Source organism: Erpetoichthys calabaricus, chromosome 4, assembly GCF_900747795.2.
Source record: "Erpetoichthys calabaricus chromosome 4, fErpCal1.3, whole genome shotgun sequence".
Taxonomy (NCBI): Eukaryota; Metazoa; Chordata; class Cladistia; order Polypteriformes; family Polypteridae; genus Erpetoichthys; species Erpetoichthys calabaricus.
This window is the reverse complement of record NC_041397.2, coordinates 259,699,136-259,716,796: the sequence shown is the minus strand read 5'-3', so window position 1 is coordinate 259,716,796 and position 17,661 is coordinate 259,699,136. Positions and strand designations below refer to the sequence as shown.

The following is a 17,661-nucleotide window of genomic DNA, read 5'->3' as shown; positions in this document are numbered from 1 at the left end:
CTTCTCTCTGTGGTTATAAATTGATTTTCTGCTTCTCTCTCTCTCTCTGACTTCTGGTATTCCTGGCATGTATTCCTCCGAAGAAGAAGAAATCCTTGGTTGCTTTTAAATGACAAGCGGAGGTGTAAACTCTTTCAAGGAGCATGTTTGAAACAGTTTTAAAAGATAAATGTTTGTTTGCAGTGTTTGAATAAAAATTCGAGTTTCTTCAACTTCCACTGGTCTTCTGTGCAATCTTGTAACCCAAGCGTGACAATAGGAACGTGCCACTCGGTCCTTTCTACTCGAATTCCTAAGGGGTGACTTACTAGCATTCACACTGTGCCGTCACTCTCTATGAATCCCTAAAACCCTTCTAGGTCTATACGGTATGATTCTCTATTCTTTCAGCATGCTTTTATTTTTTATTCTCTTTTATTTTTTTTTCTCTTTTCCCCGTATACTTCTATTTCTTCCAGCACACCAGTCAAACCAACGGGAATCCCCCGAATCTACTCACCACGACTCCTTCTGCCTGCCTGGAAAAATCCCATCCAGTTGCTTTTCGTTTCGGTCAGGAGGAGGTCAGCGACTCCCCACACAGGAAAACGCCCGAGGTTGGCCAGTCCTAACTTTTACCGGAGCTGGTCCTCGATCCGCGGAAATCGGTCCACTTGGACAAACCCGCCCAGGGAGTCGTCTGCCCGTCTCCTGCCCCACGTTGGGCGCCAAAAACTGTGGACAAAAAAGGCACACTGAAAAGCAGACAGATAATATTTTCTCAATTCTCTTTATTTATTCATTCGGAGTCGCAGTAAGTAGAGATTCAAAAGAGTATAACTTATTGCCGCAAAGCTCAATTGAACCCTGATCAAAAGCCAGGAGGGGTTTTTTATACTTCAGCATCTCATGATTAATAAGACAGAAAGAACATCCTTATCAAAACAGTAAAGTTAAACAATATGTCTGTTGAGCTAAGCATTATCTGTGTTTTGGAAGCTAAGCACAGGAGAGACGCCTTTGCATAAACCACATGTACTTTCTGCAGCCTTGTGACCTTGTCCCTGAAACATTCACTCTGAGAAAGGGAAAACAAGAAACAGCTTAGATTTTATTCATGTGGACACTATTTCTCCTGAACCCTGGAATAACATATTTTTGTTAGTTCATAAGCCAAAGCGTCTCTCACTGGCAAGTTACAAAATAGTTATTATAAAGATTCTAATTTACTAAACACACAAAATACATGGTGCTGAGGAGAACATTCTTCTTCTACACAAGCTTGTGGCATCATATTCAAAAAGACTTGAGGCTGTAATTGTTGCCAAAGGTGCATCGACAAAGTATTGAGCAAAGGCTGTGAATACTTATGTATATGTGATTTCTCAGTTTTTAAATTTTTAATAAATTTGCAAAACCCTCAAGTAAACTGTTTTCACGTTGTCATTATGGGGTGTTGTGTGTAGAATTCTGAGGAAAAAAATGAATTTAATCCTTTTTGGAATAAGGCTGTAACATAACAAAATGTGGAAAAAGTGATGTGCTGTGAATACTTTCCAGATGCACTGTATGCCTTTATTAAGGGAGACACAACTATAAGTGTCTATCAGTCTCCTACATTGACTTGAAGAAATTTTTGCCCACAGCTCCTTACGGAACTCCTTCAGCTGAATATAAAAACTGCTTCAGCTGGTTAATTTTGCAAATGATATCAAACTAGGTGGAATGGCAGATAATGTAGAATCTTCTGGATCATTGCAGGGGGATTTCAGTAAAGGTTTGGACATATTTGTGACAGCTGAAATATATTGTAAGTAAAGGTAAAGTATTACACATAGGAAGTAAAATTCTTTTATTTGAATGCGCAGTGGGAGGTTTCAAACTTGAAAGTATCCTTTATGAGAAGGGCCTAGAGTAGTGAACTTGTCACTGTCTATATCTACACATTGTATAGAAGCAATCAAGAAGGCTAATAGGATGTTATTGTATACATCACAATGTGTAGAGCACAAGTCACAGGAGGTTAAGCTTAAGTTATGTAACGCCCTAATGAGGCCTCATTGGGAGTAGCATTGCTTTGCTGTGGTAGGGTCCTATGGTGAACCTGTTTTCCCTTTTAGAATCAATTTTACGTAGCTCTTAATAGAATGTCTTAAATCCCATCTATGGTCTTTGTATGTTTACTGTTACCAGCCTGGTCACTATACGATTGACTGCTATTGTTCTTAAATACTTCTCCCTCTCTTTAACATTTATAACCCTGAGTAATTAGATAGAGTACCAGAATTGGCAAGAGAGAAAGTTACTTTTTATTCATAGATCAATTTAAGGTTTCCAATTGTGCCCAAAACATAAGCAGAGTAAAAATATTGTCAAAATAATACAACCTAAATAATAAGTTATTTATTTTAGTACTTGGTGTACCAGTTGGCTATCTGTCTTAGTATGTTGATTTGTCTTTGCCCAGTATGGTTCAGCATGCCTCTGGAATGGAATGGCCTTAACACACCTCTTGGACAAGTGGGGGTCTGTGTAAGTCCTTTCATCTTGGCCACCAGCTTACATGTCATCCCTGATCTTTCATTTTGGCACCATGAATTCCCCTAGATTGTCTTCCTGGAAGGGAGTAGGATTTTCATTCTTCTAAAATGTGTCCTCCTTCCAGGAGCTCATTAATTTTACAACCAGGTTGATACAAATTACATAGCCCAGAGTAGCAGTTAACAAAAGTACTTATATGATGTAGCAGGATCATAAATGTTCTTGAAGAACAACTGGCTTATCCAGCTTCCCTTCCAGGTTAAAACTTTTAAAATTGCACATTGTTAGACATTAATTAATAAATAAAAGTAATATCAACCTGTATGCTAGATATCTCTCTGCGTTACAACTGTGTACAATAATGACAACACTATGTCCAGAGCAGAGCACCTAGGCTGACTTTGGACTAAGGTATATTATATGAGCTGTGAAGAAAGATAAAAGAAGTTGAACCTTTTCAGTTTGAGCAAATGGAGATTAAGGTGTGACAGTTTTTAAAATTTTGAAAATTAATTAGTAAGGTTAGCAGTTATTCAACAAGGAGACAGTTACAGAGAATGAAACTTGTTAAGGGTAGCAATTGCAAAAAAGTTATATGTTTTTCTTAAGACAGAGAACAATAGACATGTGGAATAAGTTACCAAGTAGTGTGGTAGAGTCATAGAGAGTAGTACTTTAGGGTCTTTCAAAACACATCTCAATGTTATTTTGGAAAAGTAGGTGAATAGGATACTCTAATGTTAAAACTGGCCACCTAACTGTTTTAGGGCATCCTGCAATATTTGTACATTACATGTTTGAGCTTGCAGCTGCAGTACAACATTATAATTGTCTGGTGCTGGGACTGTCACCTTTTACTGTATTTCCAGAGATCTCAACCACGCTGATGATTTATTCCTTTAGCAAACAGCATTCCTCCTCAAGGCAGGAATTGCACCAAATGCCAGAGGAGCATTCTAAACACATGAAGTGTACTGAGCCACTGATCAACACTCATAAAGGAACACTAGGCTGAAGTAGTAAGACTTTAGTCTGGATTGAAATGGTGAGAATGATGAAACAGCTCTTACTATAAACATAAAAAAGTAAAAATGTGTTTAAAGATTTAAACAGTGCAGAATGCATGAATGAAAAGGGGTATTTGGCCTTGAAAGCAAGCAAAATGATTCCTCTTCAAACCTGCATAAGTCAGTTCTGACAGGTGAAGCTGAGCCCTCATGTCTTCACAAAGTATTCTTTATCAGGGTTTTAGAAAACTTCTTGTTATTCAAGTAAACCCTCACAATTAGTTTGTATAATTACCATTTATCATCAACCAGGGTCAATAAGAATCCTGTAACTACTTAATTCCGATTATCCATTGTCATTCTTTCTTCACCAGGAGAGAGTTTATGATTTTCCATTAGGTCAGCAATATCACAGTTTTATTGTTTGTTTATTAACTTTTCTGCTTTTAAGCTTGTTAACTTTAATCATTTTATATGTGTAACATATCTTAAAATCATTTTCCTCCATGGCAACTAATTTAAATGTGCTTTCTTGTATAACATTATTAAAGTTCTGAGAAACAGTGCACAGGTTAGATAAAGTCATTTAATTATCTTCTTCATTGTCTTGAGAAATGCAAGTGTACACAAATGATTTATTGTCTTAATCCACATTTATATTCTAATAGTAGGATATCAAGGTCAGCGCAGTAGTTAACGCTGATGGCTCAAACCTCGATGTGACTGGGTTCAATTCCACGTCACTATCTGTATGGAGTCTGCATGCTCTCTCCAGATTTTCTCCCACATCTCAAAGTTATTATATGTGGTTAACTGAAAACTTTAAATCAGTCCAATATGAGTTCTGAAAACATAAAAATAAGTTTGACAGACAAGACAAAACTGTTCATTCCATCAAATCAGAGTGGTTAGTACAAGCTAGGTCATCCCAGAATTTCATCCAGCATATTTTTAAATGTTGTTAAGATTTCTGTAGAGATGCTCCGATCAATTGGCCACCGATCCAAACAGGCCAATTTTCACACAAAAAAAAAGACTCAAATTCTGTAACCCCGTCTTTAACAATGTACACAAGTAGCACCTTACCATTTCAGAGATACTTTGGTTTATGCATCAATCACAAAACTAGGGTGACTCCTGACATTCTGTTTACTAATAAAGAGATCATTAAAAATAGGTATACAGATAGGAAAATGCTAATTTTCCAAGACCACAAACTACATTCTTGTAGATGTATTTATGCAACAGAGTGTATGCATTGCAGCTTAATAAACTGTATATTAGCAAAAACAAAAACTCATTAAAAGTGTGATTTAAACATCTGTATCATTTATTCATAAGCAAAATGATAAAATAAACCTATGTAAGCATTTTATACAATCTGGTCACAATGTGTTAATAAAAAATGGACTCAGACTGGAATACTTAGTTTGTAATTTTCTTTCCTGTTTTTCTTTTCATTTGGGGCTATGACTCTACTTTAGACAAAGACACAAAAAATATATAACAGAAATTGAAACATTCTAGGGCCTGATGAGCCAGAGCCAGCTGTCTCACAAACAATAGAATTCCCATGCCTAGTGATTTGGTATCAGCTGCAGTGACATTTTTTTTTGGTATTTGGCACACTTTATTTATAATAAAATTTATAGTTCAGTGCTAATTCCTAATTCTTCCTCATTTCAGTGTCTTGCTAGCCTAGTTTTTATTGTGTGTATTTAACAATAATTGCAGTTGATGCTTATTTAAGGTAAATTGCACTTTGACATTCATTTATTTCCAGTGCACATAACTTCATTCTGGGTGTCATAGTAGCACAGTAGAGAGTGTTAATCACCCCACACATCCAGCATCTTGTTTAATACCCACACTTGGATGTTGTCTGTGTGAAGTAAGCACATTCTAGCTGGGTTTGTGTGTATATACTTCTGTTTTTCTCTCATATTACCAAATGTGTGAAAATTAAGTTGATTGGTGAATCCAGATTGGGCACTGGTGTGTGAGAATGAGGTCTATGATAGATTCATGCACTGTCCAGGGCTGCTTCCTGTTATACACAGAGTGCTTCCAGGATAGGTTCTGGATATCTACAAGCCTGAATTGAATTAAATGTGATTGAGAATGTTATGTTACAACTAAATTTTGTCTTTTCAAAGTGAATGCTAAATAGTGTGCACCTTTATTTACAGTATGTTTGTTTAGACTATAAGTTTGATTTTCCAAATGCCATCAGTTCTCTACATGGGGACAGTAGTGCCCATGACAGAGCATTCTTACAGGCAGCATTTGATGTGTACCTGTCTCTGCTGTTTGTGTTGTTGTTGTGCTGTTTGTGGCTGGCTTTCAAGAGGTAATTCTTTGGAACCAAAGCGGATATCAGTAAGAAATCAATTCTGTGTATTCATGAGAGCAAAGTTGTGGGCATACTGGCAGAAAACAGCTCAAGTTCAAATTAAAGGCATCAAGCCACATTTTTGGAACACATTTAAAATGTATAGGCTATATTATCTTGGAAGTTGCTCTGTTCATTATTTTGGTTTGCCTATGCTGGTAGTTATAATTAACTAGTGTATGAATGCTAAGTATAGCTACTTTATAGCACAGCTTTACTTGCAGTTGAACTGCTGCCCGAGACTTCATTGTAGCTGCTTTATAGAGGCCCACGTGTGTGGCTTCATCCACATGAGGACAACTGCTTTGAACAAAATGAGACTTTAATAGCTGCCTCAAGTGAAGAAACGTACAAGCTTGGAATTAATAGGCAAAATAGTTGTCTTCAGAGTTGAGCGATACTCAACACCTGTGCCACTTACCAAAGCAGATGCTTTCTCACCATGCTGTTACCAATTGAAGGCATTCCTTATCAGCTGCTAACCCCTGTGAAAACGTGGCAGTCATCATTGTTGTATAACACAATACAATGACAAAGCCAAACAATATAAAACCACTATTGCAATAAAGCAAAATGAGTAAAGAGTAAAATCAATATTAGCAAAATGTAGGAAATGTATTTAAAAGATTGTGTTAAGGATATTTTCTTTAAGGATACAAACATTGATGAGGATGAGTCCCTTCAAGCCTCCACAGGAATGCAGACATCGTGTGTGGGAGATGCTGAAGATACTCTCTCTTCTTCTTTTTCTGTGCAACATGCATCACAAATTTGAAGGCCGCTCTCCACATACATTTAGCAATAGTTACATACATCTTAAAACCACTGTCATGTTTACGATACAGAATTGTGTTCTTTTCACAGGCTGATTCCCATTCTAATGTTAATTACTCCAGGCTAATAAATAAGGTTACTTTTTGTACATTCTAAAGATATTAAGTAAAAGATGAAGACTCGGATCAGTTAAGGTTTATAGTTTAAGTAAATTCCAAAAAGTCTGCACTACATCAGTTAAAATTTGCAAAGTATCAAATATTTCAATAGGTTAAATTGTAGGATGCTTACGTACTTATCTAGGTGTTGTTATTTCTCTGCCAGGGTTTATTGCTGGTTGGAATACAAAAACTTGTTTTGACTTTTTTGTTCAATTTTGAGTCATAGAGAATGTTAATGTTACTTTTGCTTATTGACTGCTTTGTGTTTTGTGCGTGGCCTCCCAAAGGCAGGACCACCTGCCAATCATTGCCAGGAACAGCCTTCCACCCTATAAATCAGGAGGGTGTTGCACTGTCCCTGGTAATAAAGTCCGAATGTACTTGGATGTTTTGGGTGAGTTACTGAATTTCTACTGTGCTTATTGTGAATTATTATATTTTTGACCTGTTTGCTCTGTCTTTTGACCACTCTTCGGGTCACTTTTCGCTTGTTTTGAGACTTTGTTTGTACTGGATTGCCTTATTGTTTTAGGCAACTCTAACACTCCACAGAACATCATTCTTGTTGAAGAGCATTTTTGTGAGAATAAACCTTTTATTTTTATAAAGATTCAACTTGACCCTGTTTGTATCTAGCTGGGGTTTTTGCCTCTAGTGGGCATTTTCAGAATTGATTTTGGGACTTGTGTGCTCTAGAACTCACAGTCATATTAGGGCTTGTTTGAGAAGCTGCAAGCTAGTTAATCAGTCTTAATTTGTATTGCAATTTGTCTCAGAAGTCTCAATTAAAATAAGTTGTGTAAACAGTCTTTAATATGGCATGTTTTCATCACCATACACTGGACAAGCTCTCACTATGGATTCATTGTGGTTGTGTAAGCAATCACTTAACTTGCCATTGCATTGCTATATAAACAAAGAATTTAATTCCATTTTTTTTGTTTAGTACTCTTTGCTCAGTACAACCTCAGAGCATTTGCACATAATTACATCCATAGTTCGTTACCTTTAAATTATAAACCATATACTATAACATCCATGTATATAAACTCATGAACTGTATTAAATACAGCATGCAAAAGAAGAATTTTAGAGGTTAATATAAACAAATCATCGCAGTTTAAAATTAGTTTACATTAATAAGATATTGCAAATAGACAACAAGAGGGATGGAAGCAAAAACTGTAGTCATTAGCGTTTCTAGAGGACTTAAACCTTTAGGGGGTCTTCAGTCAGTTATCACAAACAAAATCACAGTGAAAGAAAGTCTGACAGAATCACTGTTCTGATGACCTAGATTAACTGTCCATCTTTCTCCTCTTAAGCCTTTTACAAAAATAATGTCTGGACAGAGTAATAAGAAGCAGTTAAATACCTTTAATGTGAATCCCAATGGTCATATTCCAGATGTCTATGGTGTTGTTTTCCATGCACAGGAATAATGCCATTTCAGGTATGAAACCTGGTACCCAGGCTCATTCTGGTCGTTCTAACAATATTATCCAGGCTAGTGTTCAAGACTGGGGAAAGGCACACTTCCTAAAGATGCAATAGTTGATCATTAGCAATTAATGAAATGAAGAATGTATATATTCCATTTTGGACACAAGGCCTGGTATGCAATGACAATGGTTATTTAGTTTATTAGTTAGCAATTATTGGAGTCACTAGTCTGCCGTAATCTAAATCACTTTAACTGGCTTGGAAAACTTCATCAACAGTTGGATTTGTGCATTACAATGTTAAAACTTAAGATTTTTGATTTCTTTCGGGCCATATCAAATCGATCAGAATGGGACACTGGAAATCCTCTCTCTGTCTGCAAAGACAATGTGCTGTGCGTAAGCTGAAATACATAAATGTGCACTAATAATATTGTCTTTTTGTGCAGGTATGAACAGCAGTTCACTAAAAATGGTTGCCAATAATGAGCAGAAGGCAATGTTACTCAAGCGCCAAGCTTTTGCAATTTATAGTGGAGAATTGGACCAGTACCATCTATTCCTGCCACTTATCCAAGGTAATAAAGAGGCTTCATTCAGTTTTAATCACATGTAATATGTTTTCACATGTCTTTAACTTTACAAGCAAGCAATTTCTATACCAATTATAAATTTAACGTTTTTCATCATGTTGATAATAATGTATTTAAATTCATACCAAACCCCTTTTATCAGTTTGACGTAAACACAGGGAAGATAGACTAATTGCCACTGAAAATGATGGATCATGTCATATTATTTAAAGTAGCTTTTAACAGTAGTAGTTAGTGATGATGTATATAAAAGCAGTAGTGGGACTGGACAGCCCTTTCGGTTCTGAAAAAGGAATTTGTCTGTGGGTAATTATATACAGTACCTTGTACAATAATTAGAGGCCAGTTTTTTTGTATCTAATTTTTCCTTAAGCTGTACCATCTTGTACAGTATAACTTGACTCAGCTATCTAAAGTTTCATACTCATTTTTAGTGCTCTTCCTTGCGACCTATTCTTCAGTCAGCGTGAGTGTGTCACACATCAGTGCTCATCCAACTGTAAGAATACAGCAAATATAAATAAGTCAAACATTTACTTTCATTTTAAGTTATGTTACCAAAAAGGAAAGTGTACTGTTTATACAATGCAGCACAGTAAGTTTTAATGAAAGATGCTGATAGAAATAAAAAGCCTAAAAAATTAAAAACCAGATGGGATAGATGGCAATTTCTGAGAGGATTAAATATGACTGAGAAAACCATTACAGGGAAAAAAGAGAACTGTGTTTTCTGTTTACTACAGTGTAATGATATGAAACAAGCAGGAACTATGACAAAATGATAAAATAAGTCTGATGCACTGGAATCATTTTGGTACTTACTGTTCTTACTGTAAGATGTGATATGTTTTAAGTTACTAAGATTTGGTTTGTTGGTTTCCTTGCCTTGAGTTTAGGGCTGTGTCGTTATCTGATCCCCACGCCTTAAACCTGGAATGAGCAGGATCAGTAAATATATGGATTGACATGTGTTAATTTCATCACTAAATTTTTTTTTAGATACAGTATGTAGTTGTCCTACATTTAGCCTTTTTTACCTCTTCTAATAATGGATTGGGTCAAAAATTGTTTCTTCTTCAAAAACAATGAATCCATCATCACAACGCAACACACCTTCCGGACGCACTTCAGCATTCCTCCTAACGGTGACGTCTCAAATCGGAAAACAATTCTTTTTTTATTCAGACAGGTACAACTCGGACTGTACGAACACTTGAATACAGTAATCCCTCCTCCATCGCGGGGGTTGCGTTCCAGAGCCACCCGCGAAATAGGAAAATCCGCGAAGTAGAAACCATATGTTTATATGGTTATTTTTAGAATGTCATGCTTGGGTCACAGATTTGCGCAGAAACACAGAAGGTTGTAGAGAGACAGGGACATTATTCAAACACTGCAAACAAACATTTGTCTCTTTTTCAAAAGTTTAAACTGTGCTCCATGACAAGACAGAGATGACAGTTCTTTCTCACAATTAAAAGAATGCAAACGTATCTTCCTTTTCAAAGGAGTGCAAAGCAAGCAGTCAAAAAAAAAATCAATAGGGCTTTTTGGCTTTTAAGTATGCGAAGCACCGCCGGTACAAAGCTGTTGAAGGCGGCAGCTCACACCTCCTCTGTCAGGAGCAGGAAGAGAGAGAGAGACAGAGCCACAGAAAAACAAAGTCAAAAATCAATACGTGCCCTTTGAGCTTTTAAGTATGCGAAGCTCCGTGCAGCATGTCCTTCAGGAAGCAGCTGCACACAGCCCCCCTGCTCACACCCCCCTACGTCAACGCAAGAGAGAGAGAAAGTAAGTTGGGTAGCTTCTCAGCCATCTGCCAATAGCGTCCCTTGTATGAAATCAACTGGGCAAACCAACTGAGGAAGCATGTACCAGAAATTAAAAGACCCATTGTCCGCAGAAACCCGCGAAGCAGCGAAAAATCCGCGATATATATTTAAATATGCTTACATATAAAATCCGCGATGGAGTGAAGCCGCGAAAGGCGAAGCGCGATATAGCGAGGGATCACTGTATATCCAGGCTGTAAGGGCATCAATTTTGCAGTCTCTTAGATGTTCAGCGTGTAAATATTCTTCTGCCTTAGGAATTTCCAACATGTATTTGAGGAGAATTTTGCAAGAAGACTTTCATTTCCAACCATATAAAATGATGGTAGTGTAGGAACTCACTGAGAGAGACTGGGAGAGCAGTAGAGAGTTGTGTGCGAACATTCTGCAAAAAACATTCATCAAGATGCCATTGTCATGTGCAGTGACGAGGCACATTTCCATTTGAATGGTTGTGTAAATAAGCAAAACTTTTTTGAGGAGGGGAGAGCAACGGTCACTGTCACTTCAGAATGTTACAATGAAATGCTAAAGATCTTTTTGTTGCCCAAACTGGAAGAAATGAATGTGGTTGATGCCTGGTTTCAACAAGAAGGAGCAACAGCTCATACGGCGCGGAGATCCGTGCAAGTTTTGCGGGAGATGTTTCCGGGGAAGCTGATCTCCCTGCGTGGCAATGTTGGGTGGCCTTCACTTTCGCCTGATCTTGCTCCGTGCTATTTCTTCTTGTGGGGCTATCTCAAGTCTAAGGTATACAGATACTGACCTCAAAACTTTGAAGTCCTCAAGGATGTTATTTGCCACAAAATCGCCGCAATTCCCCATGAAATGGCCAAAGGAGTCATGTGAGCATTCAGAAATCATCTCAAAGAGTGTATCACTAATGGTGGCCACCACCTTGAAGATGTCATTTTTAAAATGCAGTGGAAAAAAAAATCTACTCTGTATACCCTTTCTAGTGTCGTAATGAAATTAATTTTATCTTGTAGCATTTTTGTAGAATAAAGTTTGAAATGTGGTACTTCTTTTTGGCTCACCCTGTAGTTTTAAACATATATTTAAACATATATTTTAGTTTTAAACTTATATTTTTGGATTATTTTTTAGCTGCCAACCATAGGGCTGTCAAATTAGCCAAAAATAAGGTTGGAATATGGCAATTAAAAATAAGTAAATATCCCAATATATTCAAACTTAGGTTAACTATTCTGAATATTACATATACTGTACTGCACTGTTTTTATATACTTTTGTATTATGATAATGGCCTCAGCAGTGGCCACAGCCAAAAAAAACCATGATCATCAAAAAAAAAACAATCCTACTGAAACTTAGAAAACTATTATTTAAATACACCTCATAATATGTTGGTAGTGCAGGACACCAGTAAAGTGTTACAGACTTTACCCGTTATCTGAGCACTTCAAGCTTTGTAAGGGAACCATGAGTAAACAAAAAATAAAAATGTTAATGTAATTGAGCACAGTGCCAACACATGTGACTCGTGACGATTTTATGTTCGTTTTGTGGCTGTTTTTATGTCTTGCTGCACAGACAAGGATAAAGAGGAATACAGATTAGTTGGTATGAGTGCAACAGGGTGAGAATGGCAAGAAAATTAAGAGCAAATTTGTTTTATTATTTTGGAGGTGTCCAATTTGCAGCGGCTGGATCCCATATATATGGCACCATTCAGAATAAAAAGGCAGTTGGTCATTCTAAGTAGACCTTCTGACAGTCCTCAGCTTTAGTGGTTACTTGCTATTATAAATTCAGTCATTCTCACAGCTGATAGCACAATCAAGTTACAAGTCGACTGAAACAGAAGCATGCAATTACTGTACAGTATCAAGTTGACTGCAATACTCCAACTGCTGTGAGAATGACTCTGACTGCAATTGCGAGTCACCAACATGCAGCCCCACTGCAAACACCCAGCTCCGCTCCAAGCTGTGGACTTCTGGAAGATATGCTAGGAATGAAACTTAAGATGACCCGGTGACAGCTGTTGTTGCACTGCATCAGTCATTCTCAGAGCAGATGCTGAGAATGTGTTCATGTGCCATATTTCAGTCAACTTGTCATTTTGATTGCACATGTGTCTTCTCATAATATCTTCAAACTTCATATTACCTGGCACTAGACCAGAAGTGCCTTTGCAACTGAAAAAAGTCTCAAAAAAAATTCTTACCATTACATTTTTTCTTTCCTTCAAAAATTTTTATTCGCCCATCAGAAATTTTTATTTTCCTTTCATCAAGTTTTTTTCCTCATGAATTTTGTTCTTACCCATGTTGATATATCCACATATATTAAAGTAAAAAACATTTCATGGGATGTTCTTATTTTTTTACATGACTATGTCTCTATCCATCTACTATTTGACTCTTTTATTGCAGGATTTTGGGATTTGGCAGGAATCAACCCTAGATGGACTACCTCTGTGCCTTGAGACATACTCATGCAGCTACCAGCATTTTCCTACATATTAGAATCACCAGTCAAACTAACCTGCGTGCCATCAGGATGTATTAGGAAAAACACCAACATAAACAGGGAGAACATGTAAATACAGTAAAGATAGTGACCAGGCTGTAGTTTGTCTCAGTATCTTAGTGCTGTAAGGCAGCAACTCTTAACATATTGCTGAAAGGCATGCTTTAAGTATTTAAATTGTATCAAATTTTTTCGTACTGTAGAGGATTATGCAATGTTGGATTTGGCTTTGCTCTTCCCTTGGAGTATGCGTTTGTAATAAGCAGGCTTCAATATAAAGTTTTTATTCAGTAAAAAATGTAGACACTATTATAATGTCAATGTTTCTTTAAGAGAACACAAAATATTTTTTGCCCCATCATGGGTTGCTTGCTGCCTTTTGCACACTGCTGTCAGGATAAGTACCAGTTACCTATGACTTCAAACTGGATAAGGGGGCTAAAAAGCAAGTGGATGAATAAATGGACAACAAATGTCTGTCTTTGTTATTTCAGAGCGATTGACAGAAAGCCTCCGAGGGAGTCAGACATCTTTAGTGTCGGCCCAGATGTTTCTTGCTTTCCGGGTTTTGGTACTGCGTATTTCTCCTCAGCACCTGACATCTCTTTGGCCTATCATGGTTACAGAACTGGTAAGCAAGGATACGGGAAAACGAGTTGCCGCATACTTAAAAAGCCATATTTCTGGGGTTCTCTGTCTGGGAACAAAAAGGCCATTCACAACTTGTTACAGTATGTGTACAGCTGTAAACAGATCATGCACAATGAACAGATTGTTAACATGTAACATGGAAAATTGTTCACAAAATCAATGCTGAACATAATTTTTAAAATTTTTTTTATTATTATCCTCATTCATTAATTCATTTTTTAACTAGCTTATTTCAGTACCTGGTCTTGTGTAGCATGAGCCTCTCTATAATGCAAACAAACCAGTACAGGCACACTCAGTAGTGCCGATATGTGGGCAGCAATGAACCTAGCATGCATATGTTAGTAAAATCACATTACCCGAAGGAACGTTAATTCAGACATAGGTAGAACGTGTAGAGTCTGCCCTGGCATCAAGGGAGCATGGGATTTGAACCCAGGACACTGCATCCATTAAGGCAGCAGGAGTAATCACTATGCCAGTATGCCACTCTCGTACAAAAGGAACCAATAAAGTAGAATATGAGGAAATAAGTTAGTAAGTTAGATTTAACAGACCTCCTGCCCAAAATTGTGACATTAGTATGGCATTCCTTTCAGCTTACATTGCCTGGATGTGTGAGCCTCTGACATTGCAAAATGGTGTGAGGAGGGGGCCAGACAAACAGTTCATTAAAAATAATTGTCATAAAAGAACCTTGCCTGGAAAATAAAGACACTGCTGGAGCAAAGCTTGGGACTGGTGTTCACCATCACCAACCCACCACATAGCAGAGTTGCCTGCCTTGTGGGTTCACCACATGCAAGGCAAAGGATGAGAGTAAAATGCATCTGATGAAAAGTTAGAAAGAGACAGATCCAGGCATACTAGACCTTGGCTGTGGAAACTGGCTTTTGGGATGGGGACTATAATTTCTCTAGTGGGTAAGTTTAAAAAAATATTGAACAGATGTTGTCAGACTGAAATGCACAGCATAAGCTCTGGGACCAGACTTGTCAGTCAGGATTGTAGTAGAGAGAAGGATTTGACTGTCATTTTCATGTATGAACTAAAAATCAAATAATTATATGTGCCCTTTTTAGAGACATTGGATTTGGTGCTTGGAAAAGTGGCAGCTGCTGACTGTATAGTCTTACTAAAGACTTCAGTGCTGACATAGGAAATGATGGAGATACTTAGAGAATTGTAATTGGAAAGAATAGCCAGTCACACCACACCATCCCTACTACGTCAACAATTCCTTTAACTTAATTGGTATGGCCAGTGATGAGTCTATGTCTGGCATTCAGTAACTTATGACAAAGATGAGGCTACACACAGGAAAAGCTGCTGTTGTCCTCTAGTATTTAATGTCTGTGTTTACAAACTTTATGGTTTCCTCTTTTGCCTGTTAGCTATGTCACTAAGGCTTCAGAAAGTGCAGGTGCTGTGGAAAACATCCTGTATTGTTTCATTTCTAATCCTCTTCACCTTCACAGACCTGTGGCCCTTAAATTTCACATCATGAAGACTTTCGAGAAGCTGGTTCTGGACTGTATGAGTCATCTTGTGTATGACCACTTGGACCCATTGCAGTTTGCCTATCAGACAAAGATTGTAGTGGAAGATATAATTACCTACCTGAAGATTGTTCTTTTTAATTTCTGTTGTGTCTTTAGTACTATCTAGCCATCCCTGTTAAGAAGTAAACTCATAGATATGCAGATGGATAAAGCTATGGTGTCCTGGATAATAACCTATCTGTCGGGCAGACCACAATTTGTAAGGCTTAAAGACTGTGTTTCTAGTATGGGTGTGGGCAACACTGGAGAACCATAAGGAACAGTCCTGTCCCTTTTTCCCTTCACCCTATACACGTCCAACTATAAATATAACACCAGATCATGTCACTTGCAGAAATTCTCAGATGATTCTGAAATAATGAAGTGCATTGACAGGGGGAATGAAAAAGAGTATAGGAGTTAGGTGGAGAACTTTATTTCTTGGTGCAGAAAGAATTGTCTGCAACTTAATATCAGCAGAACTAAGGACACCAGTTGCAATTTAGGGAGTGGATGTGAAGGTGATGTACAGCTACATAAGAAAAGACAAAGAAGACTTTTTCTTAGGAGACTGTGTTCCTTTAATGTGGATATATAAATGTAATTAATTATTATTATTAATATAGAGATTTCCTTCATGTGCCCAATAACTCTGTAATGTCCAGTGTGATTTTTTTTACATAGTGGTGTGCTAAGCCATTAACATCACTTCAAGAGAGGTCAAGAAACATTACTGGGTTCTCTTTTATAATAACAGTAGTAAGTCTTTATAATACCTCACTGTGACTGCTCTCTTTAACAAAGTTAGGAATTTTTTCTTTTTTGTAAATCTTTGTATATGCGGGGTATTGTTGATATTGTTTAGTTTTGGTAAAACCTAAATTTTCCCTTGAGAAAAATTAGTTCTATCTACCTGTCTGACTCTTACATTTACTGTGTGTCTATCTTTCAGATCCAAGTTTTTATACAATTAGAGGAGCGCCTAGATGAAGAGGAGAGTTTAAGGTACTTTTTTCAGATTTTTGTAATTGGGTTGATTCAGTAAAAATAATCTATCCTGCAGAGTAAAATGTCAGATTGCGGCAAAAAGTTTTTTTTGTACTGTAAAAAACTACTTATAAAAATTGCTAACACCACCAAACTCAAGCTTTAAACTCTTTAATGTTCCTTATTCTATTGTTCTGTTTTAGATTTTTTTTTAGTTTATCCCCTGTTATCTTAAAACAAGCTACATTACAGGTAACAGAATACATTTTAAAATAATTCGTATTTGCTATATTTTCTCCAATATGTACCCTCAGCAGTCCTCCTGCACCTTTCTTTTGTATCCTTGTTTGTTTCACCCTCTTTTGCCTGGCACATCCTCTCTTGAACACATTACTGTAAATGCTGCTTCTCATGTGCCTCTTGTAAACTTTTTTGACTACCGCCTATGGTAGGCAGACCCCTATTGCAGGTACTCATTGTGAGAAGATCATTTGCATTCTTGTGAAAACTTTGTCTTTAAAGGTGACTTTTTGGTTGTGTCTGGTTAGTATTTAGCGATCAGCATCACTTGGTATATTCTACATGTTAACTCCCTTTTCATAAAAATAAAAAAATGGTCACAATCTAGAACCAAACTTCACATTCTTAGCATATCATGTCATCATCCCTACTTGGTATGTAAGTAAAATAAACATTTGAATGTTTAACCAATATGAGATTCAAAACCATTTAGGGAAATAAAAAAAGCTGCATGTATATAAGCCTCACCCCTTCTGAATTCTGAATTTGAAGAAAACAAATTTTCAACATAGCCCCCTAGTCAAATTGGAGGTCCATTCTATAAATCAAACGTGCAAAACTCGGTGATATCAAGTGTAACAATAAAGCAGCCTCTGACAGACGATGGCAAAATGGGCTTTGAAACCCTTCCTCGCTGATTTTCTCCATTTTGTGCATTGTAATGACGTATTCGGTCAGAATTCATTAATACCATAAGTGTTCTCTTACTGGCAGTCACACTATTCATAATGCGGGCAAAGAAGTAGCCATGAGGTTATAGGTCATGGCTGCCCATTAATTTGATGATGACACTGTCTATCCATTTGTCCATTTCTGACAACTCCCCCTGGTGGGATAGAAGCCCAATTCAGGAAAGGCAGACCTGGGGACATGAGCAGAGAATTGCTCCCCAGATACAGTAGGTTAGCATTGATATTTTACGAAGTGATATACTCCTTCATTTACGGTCGGTCTCCAAAGCATGT

General features: G+C 37.2%; 1 protein-coding gene across 3 annotated transcripts in view; it reads left to right on the top strand.

The window, feature by feature from the left end:
* Nucleotides 1-17,661, top strand: part of dop1b (DOP1 leucine zipper like protein B) — a 220,362-nt gene that overhangs the window by 177,690 nt on the left and 25,011 nt on the right. For all 3 annotated transcript variants that reach the window (XM_028800692.2, XM_051926282.1, XM_028800693.2), the window contains exons 33-35: nt 8,746-8,874; nt 13,712-13,848; nt 16,362-16,414. In XM_028800692.2, the coding sequence (XP_028656525.1) occupies nt 8,746-8,874; nt 13,712-13,848; nt 16,362-16,414 (319 nt within the window). The remainder of the gene's footprint in view (nt 1-8,745; nt 8,875-13,711; nt 13,849-16,361; nt 16,415-17,661) is intronic.